The sequence below is a fragment of the Pistacia vera genome, unplaced genomic scaffold (genome assembly GCF_008641045.1).
Source record: "Pistacia vera cultivar Batoury unplaced genomic scaffold, PisVer_v2 Contig122, whole genome shotgun sequence".
In the NCBI taxonomy this organism is placed as follows: Eukaryota; Viridiplantae; Streptophyta; class Magnoliopsida; order Sapindales; family Anacardiaceae; genus Pistacia; species Pistacia vera.
The window spans coordinates 31,562-53,730 of record NW_022195271.1 but is presented as its reverse complement, the minus strand read 5'-3'; the positions used below and the strand labels follow the sequence as shown (position 1 = coordinate 53,730).

The 22,169-nt window shown below is 33.4% G+C and overlaps 2 protein-coding genes across 3 annotated transcripts; one reads left to right on the top strand and one right to left on the bottom strand.

Annotated features, from left to right (window-relative positions):
• The first annotated feature begins 930 nt into the window (after window positions 1-930).
• On the top strand, window positions 931-7,260 carry LOC116114908 (probable galacturonosyltransferase 15). 2 transcript variants are annotated; one of them, XM_031401046.1, is made up of 7 exons: window positions 931-1,113; window positions 1,215-1,552; window positions 1,807-1,850; window positions 3,931-4,089; window positions 5,219-5,800; window positions 5,918-6,220; window positions 6,681-7,260. In XM_031401046.1, exons 2-7 carry the CDS (start codon window positions 1,330-1,332, stop codon window positions 6,963-6,965), a joined length of 1,596 nt encoding a protein of 531 aa, XP_031256906.1. In that variant the 5' UTR covers window positions 931-1,113; window positions 1,215-1,329; the 3' UTR covers window positions 6,966-7,260. The 2 variants fall into 2 exon arrangements, with proteins under 2 accessions (XP_031256906.1, XP_031256901.1); XM_031401041.1 differs by having other exon boundaries at window positions 1,202-1,552.
• Window positions 7,261-7,455: 195 nt separating this feature from the next.
• Window positions 7,456-20,881, bottom strand: LOC116114920 (agamous-like MADS-box protein MADS1). Its single transcript, XM_031401050.1, has 9 exons — window positions 20,809-20,881; window positions 20,402-20,636; window positions 10,261-10,342; window positions 9,262-9,323; window positions 9,070-9,169; window positions 8,901-8,942; window positions 8,123-8,164; window positions 7,848-8,014; window positions 7,456-7,694 (listed from the first exon to the last, which is right to left on the bottom strand). Exons 2-9 carry the CDS (start codon window positions 20,626-20,628, stop codon window positions 7,691-7,693), a joined length of 726 nt encoding a protein of 241 aa, XP_031256910.1. The 5' UTR covers window positions 20,629-20,636; window positions 20,809-20,881; the 3' UTR covers window positions 7,456-7,690.
• Between the last annotated feature and the right edge of the window lie 1,288 nt (window positions 20,882-22,169).

Genomic DNA, 22,169 nt, shown 5'->3' with positions numbered 1-22,169 from the left:
GTATTTCGAAACTTTAACGTTACTTGTATAGGTGAGGCGGTGTGGCATGTGGCCAGTCACACACTCAACACACTTGTACGTATACATGATATATCTATCATGTCGTTTTACTGGTGATTAGTATGTTATGTGTGGCGTATTTTTGGTGCGAGACTCAAGAAAATCCAATTTTATGAAAAGTTGGGAGGGTACGTATCTCTGATTCATAGAGTAATCATTCCTCCATTTTAAAATAATTTGTATAGATTAATTGATATCCGCATAATTAATTTAGTAGCGAGTTTGTGATTGGGTTGTAGAGACTCATTTTATATTAAATTCTAACGAGGAATTGAAAAAAAAGAAAAGAAAATTGTTGTGATTGAAGTTATGGCCGAGAAGATGTTGTCCTGAACTGAACATCTCCATGCAGTATAATCCTAATATGTTGGGGCTACACACTACACTGCCATTATTGAATTGAATGTTAAGTGGTCCAATTTTCGGTTATATTTAATAATTAATAAGCTCATCAAGACAATTCATGTGCTTTTTCATCCTCAAAGACAAGACCTTAGCCTTGAGAATAAAATTAATTAGAATTATTGAACCCTATATTTAACTGTAACTGTAATAATTAGTTACGACTAATCAAAGTTAATTTCATATAAATTCAAAGTGTTAAATAATTTTAAACTTTGTTAAAGCATAAAAACGGAATGTCAAAGACCTAGTGAGGTGCAGAATAAGGCCATGCGGTCTTCCACTCCCACAGAATGCCGGCATAACACTAGGTTGTACTAGTGCTACATTCTCTGTCGGTGACAAAAGTTGAAAAAACAAGGTCAGAGCCGTAATTTAATATACAGACATAACAAAAGTCACAATCTCTCTTTTGAAGCGAATATAAATAATTGCAATCCCCCTATTATTTCCCTCCCGCGGCTTTAAACGCGGCCTTCGTTTTGGCTTTTCGCGTTCTCTCTCTTTCACTGTTTACAATTTTCTTTTTTCAAAATAAAAAAAATAGAAAAAGAAAAAAAATTTGTTTCTCTGTGGAAACATAAGAGCGTGATCTCTAAAATCAAAACCCCTGACTCCACATAATAGCCAACTCGTGACTTCTCAAAAAAGGTAATTAAATTATCAATGCTTATTCATTCTCTTTTGCTATTTTCTTCATTTTCATGGAAAGTTCCTTATTAAATCCAATTTTTTGAAGTCATTTATTGTAGTTTACGGCCGGAGTGAGTAAGTAGAAGTTAGATCTTATTGTTTGCTGATTGGATTGATGGAAAAGGAGGGAAAGTGCTGGAAAGTGAGGGAAAGTATTTATTATAGTGAGAGGAAATGAAGTTTTACATATCAGCGACGGGGATTAAGAGAGTGACGATATCGAACTCCGGCAAGGGATCGTTGGTGGCGCCGGCTCTGACTCTGGCTAGCCGTAGGATTTCTGGTTCCCGGGCTTTGTTGCCGGTAGTGCTGGTGCTTGGAATCGTTTTGCCGTTTTTCTTTGTTAGAGTTGCGTTTTTGGTGCTGGAATCTCCCTCTGTTTGCTCTTCTTCTCTTGGTAATTTATTTCCCCTTTCGTTTTTCGTTTGGTGAAAAAACAAAATTCTTACCATTTTTAGTTTACTTTTTTTGAATTTGATTTAGTGATTTTTTATATATTTATTTCTTTTTGTTAACTAATAACTTTGCGTAAAAAATTTAGAAGTTCCGTTTTAAACCGGAATTTCTATGTATAGTTCTTCCATTTTTAGGGAAAATGTGATTTTCTTTTATTATTATTTCTAACTGTGACTACATTTTTTGTTTCTGCAGATTGTATAGGACGGAGACTTTTCAGCGGGAGAGACACGTCTCTGGTAATTAATGACGAAAATACCCTTTTGCTTTTATATGCACCAATTTATTTGCTTTCGCATTTAAAAATTAATACTTAAATAAGAGAAAAAAGATACGTCATATTCCAGTACAGTACTATAATTTTTTTAGTATATACTATATAGATTGAAAACATCATTTGGTAACATAAATAGTAACATCTATAGTTTTCAGCCTCAATTTGTTACAACTTGGAATATAAATAAGTATGATGCTTTATCTTATAAAAGTACCTTCTTTTAATGTTTGACTATACTGAAGCATAGACTAAAAATTAATATAACAAATACAAATTTATTATATATATGCTCTAACTGAATTGTCACTTAATTATGTATATATTTGATGCTGTAAGTAGTAATGTAGTATGAGTGTAAAAATACATAGAAAAGTTTTCATTTTAGTTCAGAGGGGAAGTTATCATTTGATTTCATATAAAATTATATTTTATATATTTATTGGATTACTAGAATAATTGATATTTTTTGTAATGAAAATATACTACAAAGATTTTAATCAAATATGACGAAAGAGGCTCTCGTCATTTTACAATAATAATAATAATAATAGCATTACTCTATTTATCCACATCTAGTCATGCCAGCTGTACCCATGTATTAGACAGCCACTACACTTTTGAAGGTACCTTAGTAATTTTCACAATTTTGTACCTCTGGGAAACTTCTGAAAACCTATATTGTCCTTGTCTCAATGTTATCGGGAGTTTAAATTTAAGGCTTCGTTTGGCTTATTATTTGATTTTTTTTAGAATAGTATTTAAAAAAAAAAAGTGAAGTTAGATTATCCTTATGAAAAAAAGTAAATATTAATATTTTAAGAGTTAAATAAAGTATAATTAGATTTTGAAAATATTGAAATAAATGTATTTTTGGGTTTTTATGATAGAATAGTAGAATAGGATAGGGATAGAATAGTGAAACAAAGTTTTTGGCAAATTGGGATTTAAAAAAAAAATTTCTTTTTATGTGATAAGGACTAGCTTGAGTTGTTGATTTTGTCACCTTCAATCACTTGGTTTGGCAAACTATGTTTCGATTTGATCCTGACAAATGTGATTTTCTTTTTCATGTCAATAGTTTGACAGATTTAACATAGTTTGTTTAACACCCACTTGATTATTTATATTCATACATCTCCTACCCCCCTTGATGTTGAGTAATGCACCAACTGTGTGGTGGGATTATGGCAACTCTTGTTCAAAACTTCTACCTATAAGGAAATTTGGATCTTGTTACTAGTCGTTCACCTTCTCTCTTTTTCTTTATAAAAAAACATTTTGGCCACGGGAAGCGCATAAACAACTTGCAAAGAAGAGAGAATATATGGAGTTAAAATGTGAGAAAAGAATAATAAAGGTATGTAGGGCACCCCATATTCACAAGATGTCAAATTTTGGGTGCATGGCATTATTATTCTTTGCAGCTTTTTAAAGAATTAATAAGTGGGACCAGTCAATATTGGATCTAAGCACTCGCATTTTAAGATATACCCATTATCTTTTCACCTACGACAATGTAATGGGCTAGTGGATGAACTTGGATATGGATCATAATATATTTGTACCAGGAGGTCCAGGACCATAAATTTTGGAAAGAATGAAAATTCTTAGTGCATAATCCATGTATGATCACATTTCGAGGAACTGTCACCATATCACTTCCACTAGTTGTTTTCTAGTATACGTGGCCAGTTACCCTACGTTTACACTTTACAGTATTCCTGTCCACTTGATGATAATTTCTTTAGATTCAATAAAGGAAAAACAGTAAAAAGTGATGATTGGGGGTTGAAGTGCTATTGCCAAGACCACTTGGCTGCTTCCATATGATTTGAATGAAGGGGTTGAAAATTCCCAAAGAATGCACTTATGTTATTGTGGAAGCGGTCTAAACAGTCGTGGCAACAGCTCATCCTTTAAGATGTCAGGGGTCTTGTAATCTTTTTTCATCATCATACGTCAACACTGTTTGGCGGAACCAACAACAATAAAGTAATTAATTTTGATATTTCTTTTATTATGTTGATGCATGTACCATAAAGAGACTCAGAGAAGAACTGACGAGAGCGTTAATAGAAGCAAAAGATGGTACCAGTAACGACGGAGTACAGGTTTCATTAGAATCATTCAACGAGCTTGTGAAGGAGATGACGTCCAAACAACAAGACGTCAAGGCCTTTGCTTTCAAGACCAAGGCTATGGTACATGACACTTTTTAATATCCATATCTTTATACTGTTTACTTTATGTATTGTTCAGCAATTCTAATTTTCAGTTATGGTTTACTGTCGCCTATTGGTATGGTATTGGTGGACTAATGTCACTTCAGAAGTCGCTAATCTGATCATTAGATTAAATACAATAGTACTAAGTCTTATATAATTGGACAATGTGGACAACAATATGTTATTATATTTTCTTTCCTGGTCTGGTATGCCATCGGCGTCGGATCAATAACAATCTTTAGATTATAGTATAGCATGAGGGTTAGATTATTTGATTAGTCGCTTTGGCTAATCATCTAATGAAATTGTTATTAACCTATAATGTTTCCTTATCATGTTAAGTTGCACTGAATATACAAATTAAAGTAATGCTAAATGAGTGGATAAATGCTTATAAAAAATTAATTTAACTTTTGTTTAGATATAGTAATGCTAAATGAGTGCTATACCTATATTGTTTCCTTTTCTAGTTCTAATTTCTTAGTGTATTTCTTTTTTTAGTTTTAATTTATTTCTTAGCGTATTCAAATATATATTTTCTATTTTCTCTTCAAAAAGAAAGTTAAAAAAAAAAAGGTTCCAATATAAATTGTTTTCTTAGATATAGTGCTGATCTGCTTGGCTTGATTTGATGTTTGTCCTTACATTTATAAACAAACATCTTGAATCAAGGTTGAATGTCTATGTCACAATCACACATCCCTCTTACTTTTCAAGGTACACTTTTGTTAGCATTCATTTATCAGGTTCCTGAGTAGGCTAACATTGACAGAAACCTGTCTTCTATTTTCTACAATTCATGTTTGCACAATCATTAATGGGAAACTCATGAATAGTAGTTCTTACCTTCTTTCTAGATCCAACTTTTTTTTTGTTTAGAAGTTAACACATTCTGCTGCTGCAAAAAAAAAAAAAAAAAAGAAAAAATCCTGCAGCAGCAGAATCATATCTGTAGGATGACTAATATTTTGCTTGAACGAGCGTCATAAAACAATAACCCATATGTGACACTAATTTGCATTATAAGTGATTGCCTTTTTATGAGTATTATAACATCAGCTGCCAGACCTCTTACAAGTTTCAACACTTTTCTTTCAATATACAGCTTTTGGGGATGGAGCGTAAGGTCCAATCTGCTAGACAACGTGAGTCGATATACTGGCATTTAGCCTCACACGGTGTCCCAAAGAGCATACATTGCCTTTGCCTCAAATTGGCAGAAGAGTATGCAGTAAATGCAGTGGCCAGATCTCGTTTACCTTCACCTCAATATGTTTCCCGTCTCACTGACCCATCCTTTCGCCATGTTGTTCTCCTAACCGACAATGTCCTTGCTGCCTCTGTAGTTGTATCATCTACTGTCCAAAACTCTGCCAGACCTGAAGAATTGGTGTTTCACATAGTCACTGACAGGAAAACTTACACTCCAATGCATGCATGGTTTGCAATCAATTCTGTTAAATCAGCAGTTGTGGAAGTTAAAGGATTGCATCAATATGATTGGTCTCAGGAAGTGAACGTTGGGGTTAGAGAGATGTTAGAAATTAATCGTTTAGTTTGGAGTCATTTTTACAACAATTTGAAGCAAGAAAACTTTGAATACGAGGAAGGGCATAGAAAATATTTGGAGGTCTTAAGCCCTAGCTGCCTGTCTCTTATGAATCATCTCCGAATTTATATTCATGAGGTAAGTCTCAAAATCTTTTACATGATCTTTGTCTTCTCTAATCAGATGGATACACCCTTGAATATGAAAATCTTTAATGATGATTGTTCTGTCATCCGATTTTTGTGGACCAAACAGCTGTTTCCAGATCTCAACAAGATAGTGTTATTGGACGATGATATAGCAGTACAACGTGATATATCATCTTTGTGGGAATTAGATCTCGAAGGGAAAGCTGTTGGTGCAGTTTTTGGCTCGTCATGCGGAGACAACTGTTGTGTAGGAAGAAAATACAGAGACTACTTGAATTTCTCTAACCCAATAATCTCATCCAATTTTGACCATGACCGTTGTGCTTGGCTTTTTGGAATGAATGTCCTTGATCTTGAAGCTTGGAGGAAGACTGATGTCACAGCAACTTACCATAAATGGTTGAAACTTGTAAGTATAGTGTCTCCTTATAAATAAAAAATTTGCAATTGGATACTGCTAAAAAAAGTGTGTGATGCTATATCAAGTTAATCTGTAGATGGATTTTTTCTCCCTCCTACCTGCATGCCTATTCTTCATAATGTCTAAACCAAGGAAATCTGAACCAGAGAACAGGGGTATAGCAAATCTACGGCCTCTGCTGATTGTTGTGAATTTCATTTGGTGCCAATCCATCTGAGGTCCATTGTGACCGAGCTCTGCAAAGAACAAACGTTCTGGAGAAAATACATGATTTTGATATTTATTGATATAGATATTTTGCTCTGTTATCTTTGTTGTGATCAAGTTCTAAAGAAATAGTTCCGTACTGGTAGAGTTCCATTATGTTAATGACTGGAGATATTCTTAGTAATGAAATGACATTGTTTGAATTTATGTTTGTATGTAATACTATTGTTGTATTTCACAGAACCTCAATTCTGGATTGACATTATGGAAACCAGGAGTGCTTCCACCAGCCTTACTCGCTTTGGAAGGTAATGTGCATCCTATTGATCCTTCATGGCATGTAGCTGGGCTGGGACATCGATTCCCAGAAGCTCGCAGAGAGATGTTGAATTCCGTTGCTGTTTTACATTTTAGTGGCCCTGCAAAGCCATGGCTTGAGATTGGGTCCCCAGAGATACGAAGCTTATGGACTAAACATGTAAATTCCTCAAACAAGTTTATTAGGAAATGTAGAATCATGGGGTGAAGAGGACAAAGTCCTCTCATTTCCACATTCATTTTGGACCAGATCAAAGTTGCAGTATGAGACCAGAGGGAAGAAGGTTTTGGCTTCAGTCTCTGCTCATGCTTTGCACAGTATGATATTAGTTAAATCCTGTCCATAATAGAAAATATGTGAAGGTATCATGCCATATATAGTCATCATGAATTTAACAATATTGTATATTTTAGTCAGAAATTACTATCTAAATGTTGAAACTGGTTCATGACGTTCTCTGTACATATTGCATTTATTTATATTTTGTCGTCTGGTTCCAAGTACACAGTAGCATTTGGATGTTGTGAACAGCAACAGGACATGATTCTTTCTTTTATAATGGTGTGAGGCACGTGCATGTTATAACGTAACCAATGACAGGTTGCCCCACATCATGGAATCCAGGACATGCACTACTCACCAGGAAGCATGTCCACGTTATGTTGAAGTGATGCAAATCCTCCATAACCAGCTGTAAAGCGTAAACACTAGTATTTCCGTGAATTGGCCCACAAGTTCTTCCGGGAATATAATCAAATATTTTGAACAAAAAGAGTTCCAAGTTACTATATTGTCAATTATTTTGGAAAATAATACAAGAGGAATACTTTCGCAATAACACACTATCAAAGAGTCTAGTACTGAACTGGAAGGCCTAAATTTTGTTGAACTTGAAAGGCTTGCTCATAACAATGATAGCTTTCCTGCATCATTCAACTGCACCGAGAGATGTGAACATCAATATATTGATACTTTGATTCAAGGATCATACTTTTGTTAAATAAAATATGGGTCATAATAAATCATAAATACTGATGATAATGGTTCATTATTTGAATATATATTTTATAATGGAAGAGAGAACCTTACACAAGTTGAAGGGCAGTATGCTCTTCGCGAGAGTATTGGTGATTGGGTTCCAGGAGGTTTACAGGGATGAAATTTCGATCATACGACTGTGAAGGCACAGATTGATCATAGACAGATCCCTGCATCATGTTTGGTTGTTGCTGTTCAGCTCTCTCGTTTTCAGCTATCTGTACCACATAAATATAATAATGATTTTTAACATTAATATAATTTAGGATTTAGCTATCATGTGGGGAGAGAGAGAGAGAGAGAGAGAGAGAGAGAGATTGAAAGACCTTTGCTCGCAGGTACATGTTATCATTTTGCAGCTGAATTTCCTGTACATGTGCGCATATTATTGCTAATAAGTAAAAGGATATGATATAATCATAACCGTAACAAACATATCCATCAAATAATTTCATGGTGAACTTAAAGTTTCATTTTATTTGAGTGTATGGATTCTACATCAGGATTTGAAATGGGTTATCTGGGATCTATATCCATTTATTGTTATACTTGGCCCTGTTAGGATCTCATATTAGAAGGGTAAAAGGTGGGCATGTGGGTTATAAAGGTCTTAGACACTCTCCTCTGGTAACTGTTCATGTGAGTTATAAAGGTCTTAGACACTCTCCTCTGGTAACTGTTTTTCTAAGGAGAATTATACCCAAACTCACAAAAAGCTTACTGCCCAACCAAATTGTTTAAGTTGTTAGATGGGTATCTATCAGACCCTACCATCAGAACCCGAAACAGAAAGCTGCGCTTCCCAGTATGTAATGAATTTGGTCATAAATCAGGTGCTGTACATAGTATTAGGGTTTTCGTGTATATGGAATTTTCAACTCTTTAGAAGGTCAATACTAGGGCAACATAAATTGATTTTCAAATTCTTTCAACGAATTTTTCTATTGTTTATTGGATTTGCCTCTACAATCTGACATATAAACTATATGGCATGTCCCTGCCTTACTAACTTCATTGAGTATAATCATGTTCAACAGTTTTAGCAAACCTAAAAGCCAAAAAAAAAAAAAAAAAAAAAAAACTGGCGCAGGAAAGAAAACTTACCCTCTTCTGCATGAGCTCGATTTCAGCAAATAACATTTCGTTCTGGCAAAAGTTCCGAGCATTTCAATGATAGGAATTTGAATATTTAACAAACAAAAAAGAAAAGTGAGACTTAAATGAAATAAATGTATCACCGAATTGAGTTTAAGCAGTCAATTAACCATAATACCTTTTTGGATCTGATTCGGCTGATCCCTTTCTCCAGTCTGCCCTCCAGGTTCTTGAGTTCCTTAAAGCTCAAGGAGTTAAGAGCCTCACCCAAGATATGCCTGGAAACAATATCGTATATAATAATATACAATGGTGATGGATATCATACAACTGATTTAAAAACAATTAAAAAGTGATCTAATGAACTTACCTGTTCAGGTTCTGAATTTCTCGGATTTGTCTCCGGAGTTTAGTGGCTTCTTGTTGGTAAAACTGAGGTGACGCACATGAGACTATAAATTAGAATAACACTTCTATACTCATCATTAGAAAGAAGATTAAGGACAAAAATAATTCAAATTAGGGATGTGCCAAAGCACACAATGTAAGCATTCATCCACCGAGAGTGTCTCATTGTACAATCGAATAATATATTTTTGTGGTAAAAACTTAATTAAATAATCAGAAGAATGCAAAAGTTATAGACTTACAGTTCAATTCACCTATGAAAGTAAGAGATTCACACAGAAGGTGGAGTGAGAGTTGTTTTGGGAAATATCAAGAACGAGAGCAAATTATATCCATGAAAAAATCACCCCAAGTCCTAATTAATAAAAACCCAAAGAAGTACTACTACTCACAATAAACACACACGTATATAAAAATTCATACATCTGTTTTATTTTTACTGATGTCAGTTCATGCTTTTCATAAATAAGTTTGATAAAACTCAGAACTTTTATTGAACTATACATGAACTACAAAAATCAGTAACGAAGACCCAAATGAAACCTCATTCTTCATTTTTTTTTAAAGATTAATTAAGAACAAAAAATAAAGCCAAATCAAAAAACAAAACAAGATGAGCCATATGAATATGATAAAAGTAAAACAAAAAGACTCATGGTTAGCATTGGAGCACAAAACATTTACGGTGAGCGATCGGGACCAACCAGAAAGACAAAGTTGACTTTTGTGCCAACTATAACTTTGATATCTACACAAAGTATAGATAATCTAATTTTGGTCAAAAATAGGATGCATTGTATGATATGCAACATCAAGTCACAGCTAATTGCCAAAGTTGGAGAATGAAGCAAACCAATACATGCCTGGCTATTTGGTCTTCCCAAGTAGAAAAAAGAGCATATTATTTGTTCCATGAAACAACATTTCCCATATATATTATTAGCTATATTAATAAATTTACCTGAGTGTTAGCTTCAGTTACAAATCCTGGGTTTGAAGAATCTGCGCATGATTTCTTGTACCTTTCAATTGTTGACCTCACACTGCAAAACAAATTCCATACGAGTTTAGTATTAATTATGATGAGACGCATGCACTCAAGAAGCAAAATGTCTATTTCTCTCCTTTTCCTTTTTAATCATAACTGAAGTCTTATATATAAGATCAAACCGTAAAAAGAAGTTATGGAAACGCCATTTCTTTTGTTTTATGCACAAGGGTAGAGTTTTGATGAAATTTCAGCAAGATTTTTCAAATTGTGTATAGTTTTTTGAGGAATGCATTTTTTGTGAAATGAAGCACTATGGAAAAGTCAAAGAACTAGATCACTGCCATGCATATATGCAAAAACCTCTTGAAACTTAGAATAATACTTAAATGGTAAAAGTGTGAATCTCCCTGATCTTTGGAAGTCCATTTGCAGGCTTTACAAATCAATATTAAAAAAGAGTAAAAACTTTATAAATCAAATCTAAATGATTTAAAGATAAGAATCCAGCCCCGTAAAAATAATATCTCCAAAATTATAAAAGTAGAATTAGAGAACCTTGGAATTTAAACGAAGTAAACACGAAACTACATCAAATCCCTCAACTGAATATAACCTTTGGTTTTAAATTTTAGATATGTAATGTTAAAACTTTTCAAAATCCTTTCCTTGATGGAGCTTCACTCAATATCAATGTTCTTGTTTGAAAACTTAATCTAATTTAGGCTTTTGTGTACAGTGAACTCTCAACTTCAAAAAGAACACGTGGGGTTGGGTTGGAACCCAAAAAATCCGCATTTCAACCTTACAGACTCTTTTGTCTTTTCCCTAACACAACACATACTTAGAATCAAATAAATGCATTAAGCTAAAAAATGTAAACAATTAATTGCCTGAATTAGAACTGGAAAACAAAATAAAAAAAGAGTTTGATGGTTTTGTTCCTACTATACAATTAAGAAGACATTTGAGGTACTATTAAATGATGAGCAAACGCACAAAAAATTGAAAGAAAATTTATAAGCTGTCAAGCTCTGTAGCATCATGGATAAGTAGCTAGCCAAGTCCACCAAATAAAAAACTCAACACTTTCAAAAAGTTAAAATGACGTAGCAATGGCTGATAGCCTGATATGAGGAAAGAGTAAAGCTTAAAAGAATTGTTCAAATGCAATAACTTAAAAGCCAATTACTGTGTTTGTGACACCATAGGTTGTTTTGGCTATAAAATGAAACTTGAATAAGAAAAATAATCTGATAACACGATGAGCTTGTTTCTTTCAGGGGAAAACTGCTTAGGGATAATTTTGTGATAACCAAGTGCATATGAAAGTTAAATGTAGGTGAACTGATCATAAGGGGTTTATAAACAAGAACAAAAAATAATAGACTCTGAGTTTTGACAAGATGCTGATAGGATTGTGTGACGTGGGTACATCTGAAAATTTTGACAAGACCTTCAACTTAAAGACCTAGCCTTGTAGGAGTATGGCTTTAGTGGACAAAGTTGAAAAGACTGGTATGCTAAATCTCCCATCATGTATGTCAAAAGTTATTTAAAAGAACCGGTAAAAGCCCCAATTTAAGCTCCACCTCTAATTAAAGATAAGATCGTCTTAATTGTTGATTAAACGTCAAGGGTGAAATATAGCAAACAAATAAAAGACAACGTTGTAATACGATAATCCAAACCTTTGTCAACATCAGCAATGAAAAAATAAAGTCATTAGCACGTAAATTGAGAAGATGCAAGTGTATTAAAAAAATTTAACACCGAACACTAGCAGAGCTCAAAAACTTTTCTTTCATTTCACCTTTCACAGGTGAATTTTAACCAGCCTCGCCAACATCTGAACAGACTGGGGGAAGCATTCACACACTTTTTAAACTTTACTAGTACATTTATATAGAGATCCCATTAAACAAATATTAATTGGATAAGGAAATAAATTTATGATTTTGCATCCAAGCAAAATTATCAAATAAGTAATTGAATAAAATATCACTCTACAATTACAACTCACACCTAAGAGAAAATTGAGGCATGTTCCAACTTGTCATATATAAACAGAGATATCAAAATCTTTAAGTAGCAATACTCTGGGTCATTAAAAAATAAACCAAAACAAGAGAGCCTTAAAAGACATAATAAACTAACGCCTTGGATTGTTCAACCCTAATCTTATTATGATCTTAATCTCGATATGATATCCTACAGGGCACTCATACTCTAATATGACAATAGACCCCTTCCCACAATTGTCAAATGGCACTCATACTCTAATATGACAATAGACCCCTTCCCACAATTGTCAAATATTTGTGCCGTGCTATATAAGTCACTAATTACGTGGATTATTTGGTGTTATTAATGGATTCACCAAGACAGTTCAATAGTATAACCTTACTTCAATAAAAAATAAAAGAAGTTGTTATGAACTAGACAAATGAACATGGTGATGCTTATAGGATGAATAATACTACATGTATATATTTTTTTATACAAACTTATTCGTACAAATTGACGTATTGTAACATAATTTGATAACTTAAAATTAATAATAAATTAAACAAAGTATAAAAGATGATATGTCAAACATGCAACAATGATAGTATAAATTACGTGTACAAACTTTTTATACAAACTTATTCAGACAAACTAACGTATTGTAACATAATTGGATAAATAGAAATTAAAAATAAATTTAACAAAGAATAAAGGATGATATGTCAAACATGCAACAATGATAGTATAGACTATACCTAGCCTGTGGGAACTGAAAAGCAACTTTGTAGTTGGAATTCTGGACTTAGTACTCAGCAATGACTTCAACTTGAATGAAGAACTAAGATTTAATATTTCACCAAATGCTCTGAAGTTGACATTTGTGCATATATCATAGCTAAGGAAAGTTGCTTTAGAAACTGATACATTACATTGTTTTTATATATGATGAAATGGAACTAAATATCTGGAAATGAGATGATTAATATATAGGTTTATTTTTGTGTTCAATCATACTATATACCAGAAAAAAAGTCTTTCCTAAAAATCATGGCATCTAAACTTTGGCGTGGAAGGTTAAGTGGCTTGGATGCTTAACAGAGTTCCCTCTTATAATTATCGTTTTGCTATATATCTTCACACCCTTTTCCAAAAAATATATTTCCGTAATAATTTAACTAAGTGTTATTTAGAGTTAATAGTTTTAGTTCTTTTTTTTCAAGAAAAGATTCTGAGATGTAGAGAATAGAAAAAAAATTAGAGTAAAATTCCTTAGAGCAAGGAAACATTTCTATATGATTTCTATATTTGTATATGATTATAAAGCTAATCATTCATGTTGAAACCCAAAATTTATCTAAAAAAATTCAATAACCATCGTAAAATTGAATTAAATATTAACTTGAAAAAAAGAAAATGAGAACGAACTATGAGAAACAAATGAAAAAAAATAATCTGACCAGTCTAAGAATAGGTATTGTTAATATTAATTTTTAATAGATTGAGCATGGAAAATAAATTTAGTTTGTACTTTGAGATCGGATATTTTCCTATCATTTCCACTGAATCGGTTCAGAGCCTCATGCCACATTTATCATTCCTCACTAGTATATTCACCATCAGAAGAAAAACTTATATAATAAAATACAATATGGATATTATAGTCTAAAGTAATAGCAAACTTAAAAACCAAGTCCTTGAAATTGTGTATATAAACTAAACTGACATGTTACCAATATTAAAAAAAGCAATTAATATGAAATCTTGAAATACACTTCCTTTCCCTCCTAAGTCTCCGATGACAATCTTTGAAAGATGAAAGGCTTAGATATTAAAATCGTTGCGATATTTATCATGAACAATATGATTATTGATTATAGCACTTGGATATTAAAATATTTGTTTGCGTTTCGAACTCCCTTTTAGTGCTCATTTAGGAATTTCATCAAACACATAACATAAACTCACACAAGCACCTTGCGAAATCTCATTTGAATGAATAAAATAGAAGCAAATAATTAACATACAAAGTAAAAATGAACAAGTAACCAGAGAAGAGACATCTTATACGGTTAACCAAAATCACTACACCCTTCAAGAAGACTACCAAAAGTAGTAAGTAATTACTCGAGAGAAGGGAATAATATACCTTAATTCCTTAGCTTTCAAAACTTGTACAGATCTTCATATATTTTACCTTGTAATCACTTTTCTATTAGGCTTTTTATCTTTTTGTTCACATACACTTACATTTCTCTCTTCACTCTTGATCAGTTAAGCAAATAAAACATAAACCTTCTGATGGAGAATTACTTTAGATATATGATTAAATAAATATGAATTTTATTTATTAAGAAACTACTAATAAATCCTTAAAATATTCATGTTGATAATTCCAAATTTCTAGCAATATAATAAATACAGAAATAGTTTTGACCAAGGAAAAAAGATTATAAGGGGTGAGTGGGAACAAACAAGCTTCTAGCCTTTCCTTTCACAATTAAAAGCACAGTGAAGCTGTTACCTTAATTTCGTCGAGCCACTGAAGAATTGTTTCTGCCACGTTGGCAGAAGATCTCACAATATGATTGGCTCGACTGTCTTTGCTTCTGTATACTTGACACGTTTCACTTAGTGGTTACACACAGGGCTGTAACCTAAACTGACTCCCTTAAAACCCATCGAGACCTTTTCAAAACCCCAAAAAAGAAGAAATGCTTTAAATAGCTTCTGTTTCATGGTATTAAAATACTATTATTATATTGAAATAAAAAATGAAAAAGTATTTGTCTCGTTGTGTGTCTAAATCTACTGGACAGACTTGTGGTATCATCAAGGAAGACTGTTGAAGCAGCCATTGATGCACCATTCAGTAAAGTGCAGAAAACCCCATTGGCTCGTACCATTTGTTTTATTTTTCTTCTGTCACCTCAACTTTTCTTCTCTCTTTCTATCAAACAATGCCAGCAAGGCATGAATTCTTGACTTTTGAATTTTGATATAAAACATTATAAATTTATAATTATAGTTATAACTCTAAAATTGGTATTTATTTGTGTGCGCAAGTGTAGTGAATTAGCTATAGACACTAAGTAAGGGTGAAACGTATAATCAACTTAATAATTTTGGAGTGGCATTTTGCAGAACTGTGAAAGATATATGTATTTGTATTGTCTACCTGTAGCACTAAAAGTTTGTTCAAATTTATATGCATTGACATGAGTTTGTTTTGCAAGAATTTAAAGGACCATATAGTCATGATGCTCTTACAAAATTAAAGCTTAAGCTTCTATCTATTATGTACTTTTTTGATATATGAAGAATAAAACATCACTACTAAACTGCAGGATTTCATCATCTTGATTCTTGAGGATTTTTTTTTGTTTCCACAAAAATGAAAGACTCTCTCTCTCTATACGATGCACAATTAAGTGAAGATCTTCCCTAAACTGATGGCCACTTCAGCTATCTTCAGACATGCTCATAACTCTTTTTCCCCTCTCATCTGATCTAATACTGTTGCTTTTAGCTTCAAAGGTCAAAGAGATCTAAGTAAATCTAAATAAAAGAATGCGTATTTTCACCGTTTGAGATAAAAAAATAAAATTTGAATGCAAAGAGATGATTTAAGAACTACAAAGGGAAGCCAAGTAAAGAAATAATGACAACAAGCTTCTTGTCAGATATGAAGAACTGAAAAATCATGTCTGACGTGACCAAAGATTTTTGACTTGTAACTAAGACATACAGCTCATACACAAAAACCCTAATCACAACCACACCCTCTTTTTCTCTTATGTTCTAGAGAAGGGTGAAATGGTCAACAAGATGGAAAAAGAAATCCGGATACCCCTCGGTCAATGACACTTGTATTACTAAAACTTAAAAGCAGACTGGAAAAGTAAAACTTGTGATCAGATTTGACCCAGTATTCATGTGATTTAAAACCCTAATCTTGAATTTGGCAGGTCTATTCTTTGTTAATGTGTCATGAAGATAAGAAACAATAAAGGGGCTCTATAGATCCAGACCCAATTAACCTAGAAATCCTTGAGTAGCTTCTGTCATAGAGATTGAAGTGAGATTTGTGACAAAGTGTTGAAGAAAAACAGACATGAGTTATGAAACCCTAGAATGCAATTTGAGAGATCCTTCAATTACCCCACGGTTAATCAACTAGTTAACACCATCCAATCAGGGTAAAATGGTAAGCGGAGAAGCCAGAGAGCCTAGAGTGTGAGAGAGAGAGAGACTACTTGTTTAACTTTGACAGTTTGATTGAATGTAAGATTTGCGATAAGTGTATGAGACAACAATCTGAGTCTTGAAAGTCTAGCTATGATCCAGTTGAAGGGCTCGTTTCTTCGTGCACTCTTGTTGAAATGACTTGCTATTAAGGAAGCGTCGAAGAACAAGTTAATGGACTAATTAGAGGCTGACACAACTTCGTTCGTTTCAGACTTTTGTTTAAGCTGATAGGTGAGGATGGAAAGAGAGAAGATTAACATAAAGTCACGAAGGAAAGGGAAAAGATAAAGAAGCTGATTTCACACACCTGTTATAGCTTGACAACCCTCGTTCCTGCTCTTAAAGCATAATACTATACATCACTTCTAGTTAATAATATCTATTACAGCAGATCCGCATCTCCTTATCAAAGAACTGAGAAGAAGCACAAGGAAGAAACAGAAATACCTCCAAATCTCACGAAGGAAAACCAATAAAATGAAGAAATAAAAAAAGATCAATGAATCTTAGGTAGGGAGAACTCATCAGTCTTAACAAAAGTTAGTTTATTAACCTGAAGTGCAACGATGACAATCTTTGAAAGATGAAAGGCTTAGATGTTAAAATCATTGCAATACTTATCATGAACAATATGATTATTGATTATAGCACTTGGATATTAAAATATTTGTTTGCGTTTCGAACTCCCTTTTAGTGCTCATTTAGGAATTTCATCAAACACATAACATAAACTCACACAAGCACCTTGCGAAATCTCATTTGAATGAATAAAATAGAAGCAAATAATTAACATACAAAGTAAAAATGAACAAGTAACCAGAGAAGAGACATCTTATAAGGTTAACCAAAAATCACTACACCCTTCAAGAAGACTACCAAAAGTAGTAAGTAATTACTCGAGAGAAGGGAATAATATACCTTAATTCCTTAGCTTTCAAAACTTGTACAGATCTTCATATATTTTACCTTGTAATCACTTTTCTATTAGGCTTTTTATCTTTTTGTTCACATACACTTACATTTCTCTCTTCACTCTTGATCAGTTAAGCAAATAAAACATAAACCTTCTGATGGAGAATTACTTTAGATATATGATTAAATAAATATGAATTTTATTTATTAAGAAACTACTAATAAATCCTTAAAATATTCATGTTGATAATTCCAAATTTCTAGCAATATAATAAATACAGAAATAGTTTTGACCAAGGAAAAAAGATTATAAGGGGTGAGTGGGAACAAACAAGCTTCTAGCCTTTCCTTTCACAATTAAAAGCACAGTGAAGCTGTTACCTTAATTTCGTCGAGCCACTGAAGAATTGTTTCTGCCACGTTGGCAGAAGATCTCACAATATGATTGGCTCGACTGTCTTTGCTTCTGTATACTTGACACGTTTCACTTAGTGGTTACACACAGGGCTGTAACCTAAACTGACTCCCTTAAAACCCATCGAGACCTTTTCAAAACCCCAAAAAAGAAGAAATGCTTTAAATAGCTTCTGTTTCATGGTATTAAAATACTATTATTATATTGAAATAAAAAATGAAAAAGTATTTGTCTCGTTGTGTGTCTAAATCTACTGGACAGACTTGTGGTATCATCAAGGAAGACTGTTGAAGCAGCCATTGATGCACCATTCAGTAAAGTGCAGAAAACCCCATTGGCTCGTACCATTTGTTTTATTTTTCTTCTGTCACCTCAACTTTTCTTCTCTCTTTCTATCAAACAATGCCAGCAAGGCATGAATTCTTGACTTTTGAATTTTGATATAAAACATTATAAATTTATAATTATAGTTATAACTCTAAAATTGGTATTTATTTGTGTGCGCAAGTGTAGTGAATTAGCTATAGACACTAAGTAAGGGTGAAACGTATAATCAACTTAATAATTTTGGAGTGGCATTTTGCAGAACTGTGAAAGATATATGTATTTGTATTGTCTACCTGTAGCACTAAAAGTTTGTTCAAATTTATATGCATTGACATGAGTTTGTTTTGCAAGAATTTAAAGGACCATATAGTCATGATGCTCTTACAAAATTAAAGCTTAAGCTTCTATCTATTATGTACTTTTTTGATATATGAAGAATAAAACATCACTACTAAACTGCAGGATTTCATCATCTTGATTCTTGAGGATTTTTTTTTGTTTCCACAAAAATGAAAGACTCTCTCTCTCTATACGATGCACAATTAAGTGAAGATCTTCCCTAAACTGATGGCCACTTCAGCTATCTTCAGACATGCTCATAACTCTTTTTCCCCTCTCATCTGATCTAATACTGTTGCTTTTAGCTTCAAAGGTCAAAGAGATCTAAGTAAATCTAAATAAAAGAATGCGTATTTTCACCGTTTGAGATAAAAAAATAAAATTTGAATGCAAAGAGATGATTTAAGAACTACAAAGGGAAGCCAAGTAAAGAAATAATGACAACAAGCTTCTTGTCAGATATGAAGAACTGAAAAATCATGTCTGACGTGACCAAAGATTTTTGACTTGTAACTAAGACATACAGCTCATACACAAAAACCCTAATCACAACCACACCCTCTTTTTCTCTTATGTTCTAGAGAAGGGTGAAATGGTCAACAAGATGGAAAAAGAAATCCGGATACCCCTCGGTCAATGACACTTGTATTACTAAAACTTAAAAGCAGACTGGAAAAGTAAAACTTGTGATCAGATTTGACCCAGTATTCATGTGATTTAAAACCCTAATCTTGAATTTGGCAGGTCTATTCTTTGTTAATGTGTCATGAAGATAAGAAACAATAAAGGGGCTCTATAGATCCAGACCCAATTAACCTAGAAATCCTTGAGTAGCTTCTGTCATAGAGATTGAAGTGAGATTTGTGACAAAGTGTTGAAGAAAAACAGACATGAGTTATGAAACCCTAGAATGCAATTTGAGAGATCCTTCAATTACCCCACGGTTAATCAACTAGTTAACACCATCCAATCAGGGTAAAATGGTAAGCGGAGAAGCCAGAGAGCCTAGAGTGTGAGAGAGAGAGAGACTACTTGTTTAACTTTGACAGTTTGATTGAATGTAAGATTTGCGATAAGTGTATGAGACAACAATCTGAGTCTTGAAAGTCTAGCTATGATCCAGTTGAAGGGCTCGTTTCTTCGTGCACTCTTGTTGAAATGACTTGCTATTAAGGAAGCGTCGAAGAACAAGTTAATGGACTAATTAGAGGCTGACACAACTTCGTTCGTTTCAGACTTTTGTTTAAGCTGATAGGTGAGGATGGAAAGAGAGAAGATTAACATAAAGTCACGAAGGAAAGGGAAAAGATAAAGAAGCTGATTTCACACACCTGTTATAGCTTGACAACCCTCGTTCCTGCTCTTAAAGCATAATACTATACATCACTTCTAGTTAATAATATCTATTACAGCAGATCCGCATCTCCTTATCAAAGAACTGAGAAGAAGCACAAGGAAGAAACAGAAATACCTCCAAATCTCACGAAGGAAAACCAATAAAATGAAGAAATAAAAAAAGATCAATGAATCTTAGGTAGGGAGAACTCATCAGTCTTAACAAAAGTTAGTTTATTAACCTGAAGTGCAATGAACATGTTTATATCCATAAAATCCATCAAAAACCATTATCAGAAGAAGTGGGAACCATCATCGACATTCCCAACACAAAAATTAGGGGAAAAAATTAATGGAAAAAGAACTCAAAAAATTCAAGACAAAAAGATGTAACTTTACTATATATAGACCCCAGAAAATCATAACCTTAACGGCATAGAAGGATCATAATCCTAAGCAATCTTTAACAGAAGCATGAGAATCAATCACCAACACATCTAACTCAACCAAAAAGATGTGTAAGAAGCACTAAACCTGTTGTTAGCATATTCATAGAGGCGGCCACGGCTTGAGAAGACAACCAAAGCCACTTCAGCGTCACACAACACAGACAATTCATAGGCTTTCTTGAGCAATCCATTGCGACGCTTACAGAAGGTAACTTGTCTGTTAGTGGTGTTCTCGATCCGCTTAATCTCAATTTTGCCTCTTCCCATTTTCTTATGAGAAGAGCTTTCTGGTTCTTGGTTAGGAAACTCCATGGTGATGTCTGAAAAAAAAAAAAAAAGAAAAAAAAAAGAAGGTAAATGCCAAAAAAAATTGATGGTTTCGTCAGCAAATAAAGATATCTAACTTGGTGGTTCGTCATAATCAAGATTCAAGGCTACATAAAATCATACTAATGAAGCATCTACATATAATATTGATTTGTGCAGTCTAACCTGCTGAAGATTTAAACAAAAGAGGAACAAAGATTCTTGAAATCAAACTCTTTCCTTTTGAATGTATTTGAGCTGCAACAGTAGGAGTTGCAGAAAATGGAACCCAAGAGGTATATATATATATAGATAGAAAATAGACCCCTCAACCATAAAATAGCGCATTATCATTGAATTTGTATAGACTTTATTAATGACTATATTTTACTGTCTTCACAATCTGTATCGTATGAGTAAAAAGAAAAATATTAAATTGTGAAGAGGGAGTCTATTGTTAATTTTGAGGCTCCATTTAGTTGATGAATTGGAAAGAAGAGAAGGATGATAAGAAAAGGTTCTTGGGAAAGTGACTACTGATGGTTTGGAATGAGACGTTGTGAAAGCTATATGCCTATATATGTGCAGTGAGCTTTAAAATTAAATAAAAACAAAATAAATAAGAGGACCTCCGATGTTGTTTTTGCTTTTGGGATTTTTAGTTGGACCCTCCATTCCTCTGCCTCAAAGTTTGATTTTCATTAATCCTCTCTCTCTCTCTTACATTATTTTAGAATTTGTATTTCTTTCGGTAGCTATATATACATATTTCCCTTTCCCAAGTACAAAGTGAAAATAGACTCCCATGCGATGTACTGTTCACTTTATATTCTCTACTTCTTTTATGGTAAGGATAGTGTAGTATGGTAACATTTACTTTGGAACTTATATCACTCCTTCCATACCCAATTTGGTATTCCTTCTTTTTTTTTTATTTCTCACCTATATACCAAGTACCAACCAGATCAATGTGTACTGATTTTATTTTTATTTTGTTTACTTAAGTTTTTTACACTTCTTGTCAAGGTTTTGAAACCCAACCTAGAGTGTCACCCCGACCAACGGGTCAGGTCTCGAGTTGACCGGTTGGACTGGTTAAACCAGTGGTTCAGCTGGTGATCCAAAAAGTTTGAAATCTTGCAAACACCTCCATAAAAATTAAATAAGTCTCTATAGGTTTGAAATCTAGTAAACACACCCCTAAGCCAGTTAGGGCTTTGATTTTTTTCGAACAAATTCTGGCTAATTTTGGTGAAAAAAATTCAATCCAATATCATCACTTGAATCACCGTCCTTCACTCTACAAAACCTTTCTAACCTCGGCACTTGGTATCCCCCCATTTGCTAGTCGTGACTCGCGTATACTGCCACGATTTGGTTGATTTTTTTGACCAAATTTCGATTGATTCCAGCGTCCAAAATTCACTTTGACACCACCCCTTGAACCATTGGCCTCCACTCTACAAAAGCCCTTTAACCCCAACACTTGGTAGCCTCTTGTTCACTAGCGATCAGGTTAGAGATTTCGAGAATAGTTGAATTTTGTA

Bases quoted from the DNA above. Each gene is read 5' to 3' on its own strand.
- LOC116114908 (XM_031401046.1), top strand. From the start codon at position 1,330: ATGAAGTTTTACATATCAGCGACGGGGATTAAGAGAGTGACGATATCG. The intron at 1,553-1,806 runs GTAATTTATTTC...TTGTTTCTGCAG, and splicing joins TGTTTGCTCTTCTTCTCTTG to ATTGTATAGGACGGAGACTT. The intron at 1,851-3,930 runs GTAATTAATGAC...TGTACCATAAAG, and splicing joins GCGGGAGAGACACGTCTCTG to AGACTCAGAGAAGAACTGAC.
- LOC116114920 (XM_031401050.1), bottom strand. From the start codon at position 20,628: ATGGAGTTTCCTAACCAAGAACCAGAAAGCTCTTCTCATAAGAAAATG. The intron at 10,343-20,401 runs GTTTAGTGCTTC...TTTGTTTTGCAG, and splicing joins TATGAATATGCTAACAACAG to TGTGAGGTCAACAATTGAAA. The intron at 9,170-9,261 runs GTAAGTTCATTA...TATTGTTTCCAG, and splicing joins GAAATTCAGAACCTGAACAG to GCATATCTTGGGTGAGGCTC.